General features: G+C 45.0%; 1 protein-coding gene across 2 annotated transcripts in view; it reads left to right on the plus strand.

Moving 5' to 3' along the window:
* Cd83 (CD83 molecule) overlaps positions 1-6,681 on the plus strand; it is an 18,545-nt gene extending 11,864 nt beyond the window's left edge. The window contains exons 3-5 of one of the 2 annotated variants that reach the window (XM_021180712.2): positions 1,089-1,277; positions 3,141-3,247; positions 5,109-6,681. In XM_021180712.2, coding sequence (XP_021036371.1) covers positions 1,089-1,277; positions 3,141-3,227 — 276 coding nt within the window. In that variant the 3' untranslated portion in view covers positions 3,228-3,247; positions 5,109-6,681. Of the gene's footprint in view, positions 1-1,088; positions 1,285-3,140; positions 3,248-5,108 lie in introns of both variants that reach the window. The other variant, XM_021180711.2, reaches the window with a different exon arrangement.
* The last annotated feature ends 1,005 nt before the right edge of the window (positions 6,682-7,686 follow it).

Here is a 7,686-nt window from a genome sequence, read left to right on the forward strand (position 1 = left end):
GAGAGGAGAGGAGAGGAGAGGAGAGGAGAGGAGAGGAGAGGAGAGAGACCCCGTCACTAAAATACAAAGTGGGTCTCATGTGAGAAATGCATCTGAGGTTGTCCCCACGCTTTTCCACACATGCATGCATACATGTGTGCCTGCATACACATGAACATGTATGCATGGGAAAACACGGACACACTAACGTATGGATGGGAAAGAGAGTGGATGTTGAATATGCTGTATGGCACATCTTTGAGAAGGAGATGCTGAAAAAACCCAGAATTCAATCTCCAAGAGATCTTGGGGAGAGAGCCAGTTAGATTGCTTGGGTAGCTTGGGGATCATGGTCCTTCCATAAGGTGCTTTGTCTTGACTCATAAAACCTCCTCATGCCACTGTCCCCAGCATCTTTCTGTCATACCACTGTCCCCAGCATCTTCCTGTCATGCCACTGTCCCCAGCATCTTCCTGCCTCTCTTAGAAGCGACATAAAGCATTGTCAGCTTCTAATCATCTGTGACCTTGAATGTCAAAGGTGCTCGATAACAGGGGGCCCGTTACTCATCTGTACCTTTGGTTTAGTTGAGTTTGAGTTGGCTGGCAGTGGCTTTGGTTTTGTTGTTGTTATTGTTTTGGGTTTTTAAAAATAGATTTAGAAAGTAAATTCTGGCATCCAAAATTAAGAACCAGCTAGTGGGTGACTTAGCATCTGAAAACAAAACAAAACAAAACCAAAAATAACGCTTAAAAGAGCAAAATCCAACCCAGAGTGCTTCACATGGTGCCTGTCCTCTTCCCCCTACTACCCCCTTTACAGGTCTCCCAGCCAGTGTTTCTCTCACCCCTGCAGGGTGAAAGCTGTGTTGGTTCCTGGCGCTACAATCACAGCATTGCAGTCTTATCTTGTTTCAAAGCAAACACAGTGTCAAGAGTTTTTACAGATTCTCTTCTTCTCCCCTGGAATTCTCATTTACGGGGACAGGGGGTGGGGGAGCACCCTGTCTCGCTTTAAAAACATACATGTTTTGATGGGGTTGTGAAAACAAGTTGTAAAGCCCTCACGCCAGTCTGTCAGTAAGTGACTCTTTGCTGCCTCGTCACAGGTCTCCGAGAGTGGCACTGAGAGTGTGGAGCTCCCAGAGAGCAAGCAAAACAGCTCCTTCGAAACCCCCAGGAGAAGGGCCTACTCCCTGACGATCCAAAACACTACGGTCTGCAGCTCGGGCACCTACAGGTGTGCCCTGCAGGAGCTCGAAGGGCAGCGCAACTTGAGCGGCACCGTGGTTCTGAAGGTGACAGGTGAACTCACCTCACTTGCTTCCTTCTCACAGACCAGGGTGCACTTTCTGCAGGCCCCAAAGTCTCTCCTCTTCCAGAATCAGAACCCACAGCTTAGGACAACATCTGTGGCCGGAAATGAATTCCTTTGAAGAATATCATAACTTTTTTTTTTAATGTGGCTTAATCTATGCACTGACTTTTGCCCAACATTTGCAAGGGACTGAGGCCAGAAATGACAAATGTACTGACTATAAGACCCTGGTTTGCACAACAGTTACACTCTCCTCATGTCACATAGCTGAAAGCTATTAGAACTAAGACAAGACTCTTCAGCTTACAAAAATGACTGCTTTTTAAAGGGCCAGCCAGTGTTTGCACTTTTCCCACTGCTATTGCTATACACACACACACACACACACACACACACACACCTTACACCCTTTCCAATCTCCACCCCCCCACCCCCAATCCTGGTTTTCTTGTCTCAGTGACACATTATACACTTGCGGTGCAATGTATGGATTACCTGAATACCCACCTTCCCCAGGGAGCAAGCATTTCTCCGTTTTGTGCTTTCTTCAGTGCACAGTAGATCCTTAACCCAAGTGGATAAGAGATGACAATAGCTTTCCAAGACAGACAGTTATGAGGGACCACACAGAAATGAACAAAGCACAGTTGATTGCCTTCCATTTTCTCTTCCAACACAGTATTGCCTCCAAGTTAAGGGTCAGGCTGCAATGCATTGTTTAGATCTGGCTCAAATGCTAACTGATACTCACTAGTGTGTAGCTGGTTATGTAACCGTTTTAATATAAGCATCATCTCTCAAATGGGGGCAGTGACAACTGTATTCTATGTTTGTGGTTAAACTCAACGAGCTATCACATTAGGATATTAAGTACAGTGACTGAGATAGACAAACTGCTCGGTCAGTGTTAGTGATCTCTAAGATACTGTCTCTTAACCTTTACCGTTGAGTTATAGATCCTGGTGAGAATCTATTCCTAGTGCGTTGCAGTTTTGAATCTAATCTCAAATCCATAAGACTCAAGGGAACAATCTCTTGGACTCCTCTGCCTGCTGCCTGGCCCTGCCCAGGCTGTGAGCCAAGCCCATTGGTGATCTCACAGCAGCACGAGCCAAACATCAGCTAGTGTCTAAATGGGACAAGGCCCTTCCTCCCACGCTGCTCCTGGCTGAGGCTTCCCTTCTGCCCCTCTCTAGTGCCACAGCCAGAGTTTCAGAAATCCCAATGGAGCTGGTCTGCCCAGCCCACTCTGCTGGCCTTCTCTAAGAACTGCAGTTAACTGGCTGGCAATGTTAAGAATGCTCGCCTAGTGTGTGGGAAACTCTGGGTTCAGTTTGAGGTACCAATAAAATCCAGAGATGACAGCCTATGCCTATAATCTAAGATGGTACTTAGAAGGTAGAGATAGGAGGATCGAGAAGTTCAGAGCCATCTCTGTTCACATGGTGATTTCACAGCCAATTTGGGCTACATGATACCAGGTCTCAAGGTGACAAATAGAGCAAACCTCCAGTTGGATTTCTTGGACAAGACTAGGCAGATCCCCAGCCTCATTTTCTAGCCAGAGTAGCTTAATTTGAGGTCATTCACCTGAAAGTTCAACTTGTCACAAGAACTTTAGGTAGTCAACGACGCTGCAAGCTCAGCAAACATCCCACCCACCCAGTGGTAGACGCCCAGAGCAAAGTGACAGCAAGCTCTCAATGTCACTACCACCATGACTGGTCTTTGCTGGTTGGCAGATTTGGGGGTAGGGATGGCCATGTTAGGACCAGAGGAAGCAGGAATGGAGTAGGGTAGACATGTCTTTGAATGTATTCACGGATTCCTTTTCTTTTTTAAGGATGCCCCAAGGAAGCTACAGAGTCAACTTTCAGGAAGTACAGGGCAGAAGCTGTGTTGCTCTTCTCTCTGGTTGTTTTCTACCTGACACTCATCATTTTCACCTGCGTAAGTGTCTGGTCAAAGCACCTATTGCTATGATGTGGTCCCCAGGGTGGGTCCTGCTGATTCCTGTAGGTTGTGTGGGCTGTGTGAATGAGTGAATGGTGTAGAGAGAGGCTGAGAGGTACTCTGAAGGCTGACTGGGCTTTTGAGGCCTGCATACTGGGAAGCACATGGGGATTCTTCCAGCTTGGTTCTGGTTTAGAAAACCTTGTGAATCATGGTCTAGAGCCTGTGAGGTTAGGCAGGTTGGATTGTGTAGGAAAGTCTGAGGAGTCCTATGAAGATCTGAAGGATGTGTGGTCACAGTGTCACTATCCACCACCTTGGGGCTGAGGCTTTGCTGCAGTGTCAGCCCCTTTGATCACGCTGGCCTGGGCCCGTTTTCTCTTACTGGCTCTACTTATATTTTTGAAGTTCCCATCCTCTTTAAGATTTGACCCTAAAAAGTCAGAGCACTGGGCCACCCAGAAAGTCCCCTGGAGTGAAGGGTAGCTGACAGTACTTGGGTATTCTTGACATATTCTTTAGCTGTTGGTCACAAGCTCCAGTTGGAAGTTCTTGATTCTATTATTGCTTGGCTGTTCACCTGGAGTGACCATGGCCCTCAGGGAGCAGGGCCATCTGAGACTGACCAACTGGAAAGCAATCATCACCATATGTCTCAGGGCCACCAGAAGGGCTGGCTACACAGGGACCAGGATAGACTCATCCTGAAGCCATCCAGGGCTGGCCTTTGTCACCTACTATATTCCTTTATTCAGTTGTCTCTCTTACTGTGTCTTAAACCATGTGTCTGGTTTCTATTTTAAAATCAATCAACAAGTATCCCATCATATCCTGTAACTATATAAAATTATTATATGTGAATACAAATTTAACTCACCAGTTTATTTTTAAAAAACAATCAGAACAAAATGAAATACTGGTGTTTCATAATCAGGCAAGGGTGTAAGAGAGTATTTTTGCAATAATCATGATTTGGAAATGAATTGTTGAATAGGAGACTAAGATTTTTTTGATGTTATCAATTTCTCAAAGAATGATCACATCAATTAATTTGAGAAAGATTCTTAAGGTGAATCTATTTTTGGTGGTGCCATTCATTAAATATAAAGCCTTTCATAAGTGTGCTTTAAATAAAGTAGAGGCTGTGTTTAAAATAGTTCTAAAATAAAAAGAAAATATATAAAATAAAACCAAAGACTCCCAAGAGTAGTTGCTGTGTATGAAGTATTCTGCCAACCACTGCATGGGATAGAAATACTTGCTATGTGCCTGACCTCCTAGACCTTGCTATTTGGTTGGCAGGGTTATTTGTTCATAAGAAGGTAACTAGGAGATGAAGGGGCTGGAGAGATGGCTCAGAGGTTGAGAGCACTGACTGCTCTTCCAGAGATTCTGAGTTCAATTCCCAGCAACCACATGGTGAATCACAACCACCTATATACGATCTGGTGCCCTCTTCTGGCTTGCAAGCATATATACAGCCAGAACACTGTGTACATAATAAGTAAACACATCTTTAAAAAGAAGAAGAAGTAACTAGAATGGTCAGACAAATACATTTAAGAAGACTGCGTCAGTTTCTTGTTGGCAGATGTCTCCTTCCATAGGCACTGACTTTCCACACTGTTCCGTGACAGTAGGAGATAGAGATCTCTGAAGTCTGGAATCAGTGAGTGTCCTGATGAGATTTGGAAACATCAGGGAGGTGGCACATATAGCTTATAAAGAATGAGGGGTGGTGAGTATAGCAAGAACTTCCACAGTGAAGTGTCCAGCCAGCTCTCAGGGGAGGGATGACAACTGCCAAGTTTTCCCAATGACTAGTTTCTCAACATCTTTTCTTTTCCTTTTTTTACAGAAATTTGCACGACTACAAAGCATTTTCCCAGATATTTCTAAACCTGGTACAGAACAAGCTTTTCTTCCAGTCACCTCCCCAAGCAAACATTTGGGGCCAGTGACCCTTCCCAAGACAGAAACTGTATGAGTAGGGTCTCTACTGGTTTTTACAAAGGCAAGGGCACATCAGATCAGTGTGCCTGAATGCCACCTGGACAAGAGAAGAATGAGCTCCGCCCTCAGATGGCAACCTTTCTTTGAAGTCCTTCACCTGACAGTGGGTTCCACACTACTCCCTGACACAGGGTCTTGAGCACCATCATAGGATCGCAAAGCATGGAATATCACTGCTTCTCAGTGACTGTCAGCTTAATGTTTCATGCGGCTATCTGGTCAACCTCATGAATGCTTTTCAGTCATCTACAAGCTACGGTGAGCTGCAGGTGGAGCAGGGTCATGGGAAATTTGAACACTCTGAGCTGGCCCTGTGACAGACTCCTGAGGACAGCTGTCCTCTCCTACATCTGGGATACATCTCTTTGAATTTGTCCTGTTTTGTTGCACCAGTCCAGATGTCTCACATCTGGCGGAAATTGACAGGCCAAGCTGTGAGCCAGTGGGAAATATTTAGCAAATAATTTCCCAGTGCGAAGGTCCTGCTATTAGTAAGGAGTATTATGTGTACATAGAAATGAGAGGTCAGTGAACTATTCCCCAGCAGGGCCTTTTCATCTGGAAAAGACATCCACAAAGCGGCAATACAGAGGGATGCCACATTTATTTTTTTAATCTTCATGTACTTGTCAAAGAAGAATTTTTCATGTTTTTCAAAGGAGTGTGTTTCTTTTCTTTTTTAAAATATGAAGGTCTAGTTACATAGCATTGCTAGCTGACAAGCAGTCTGAGAGAATATGGAGAATGTTCCTCAAATAGGGACAGCAAGCTAGAAGCACTGTACAGTGCCCTGCTGGGAAGGGCAGACCGTGGACTGAGCAACCAGAAGTCTGGCCACAAGACTGCCTGTATGATTCTGGACGAGTCACTTGTGGTTTTTACTCTCTGGCTAGTAAACCAGATAGCTTAGTCTGGGTTGACTACAATGGACATGAAGTTACTTGGGGAAAGCTGAAAGTAGTGAATACAGTGGCAACTCTACTGGGCTGTTACCTTGTTGATATCCCAGTGTTCTGGAGCTGAGCGGATGCCTGTCATACCTCAGCTTTCCCATCAATCCAAACACAGGAGGCTACAAAAAGGACATGAGCATGGTCTTCTGTGTGAACTCCTCCTGAGAAATGTGGAGACTGGCTTAGTGTTTTGCTCTTGAAGGACTAATCACAAGTTCTTGAAGATATGGACCTAGGGGAGCTATTGCTCCGGGACAGGAGGAAGTTCTCAGATGTTGCACTGATGTAACATTGTTGCATTTCTTTAATGAGCTGGGCTCCTTCCTCATTTGCTTCCCAAAGAGATTTTGTCCCACTAATGCTGTGCCCATCACCCACACTATGAAAGTGAAATGGATGCCGAGCAGACACAGCGTGCTTACCGCTCGGCCGCCACTTTCATGCTATTAAAAGTATGCATGTGAAGAGATGTGTTCTTCTTTTCTATCTTTAAAATGATTCCGACTTTAGAGTGAGTGTTTGGGGCTGAGTGGAGAGTAAGAATGCAGAAATCGTAGTGGTAAATGACTGGCTGCTTCTCTGAGTCTGTGGCTGGGACAGGATGGGGGGTGAGGGTGGGGGTGGGGAAGAGACACATGGCTATCAGACTTCTGTGACATGGCACTCCTTCTTTCTGGAGCTGCATCCCTACTAGGTAGTAATGGCCAGCTTGTCCACCTAGGTAATCACGGGGAAGGGGGACGGGACCGAAAGAGAGGTTCTGCTTCCAAATGATGTATGAAGTTGGGGCCCCTGACCTTGAGATTCATGGGGTTTTATTGGAGGTTTTCAAATAGACCCCTAACCTCTAAGCTGTTATGAAAGATCTATACAAGAGTCTGTGGTAGCTATAAAAGACTCATGGGTGAGGTGCTCTTTGTGAAGATGAATACACTCGTGTCTGTAAAAGCTGCAGAACTACTTTGAATGGATTTGACCCATTGTCAAATGCTCTACAAATGAACGCACCAGGGCAGCTTAGTCTTATTTTGAGGAATGCAGATGCCCAAAGTTGTGCCATGTCAGTCAGGAGATTTGGAGTAAGAACAGTTATTGGTTTAATAGATACATTCAGAAGATTGAGAGAGTCCACAGAAGGGCTAAGTGTCTGGCAATGTTCAGAGGACAGGAGACCAAGAAAGAAGGTAAAGGGAACAGAAGCGATGCCAGGGTTCAAACAACTTTGGCAAGCTTGTTTCCTTAAAAGGAATAAATTGACTCTGTAGGTGTTGCATGTTGCCTTAGAGAATGCACAGTGAAACTAACTCTCCATCAGCATGAGAGCTGTACTGTGAGAGAGACCAGAGAGAGGGGTTGCTCTTGTCATTGTAGATAGACTTTACTAGATACATTATTGAAACTTAATAGCAGGTTGACTCCATGTTTCAAGTTTACTATTTAGTGTTTGCAAATGTGTCTGTGTCTGTGTCT

This window comes from Mus caroli, chromosome 13 (genome assembly GCF_900094665.2).
Source record: "Mus caroli chromosome 13, CAROLI_EIJ_v1.1, whole genome shotgun sequence".
NCBI classification, from domain to species: Eukaryota; Metazoa; Chordata; class Mammalia; order Rodentia; family Muridae; genus Mus; species Mus caroli.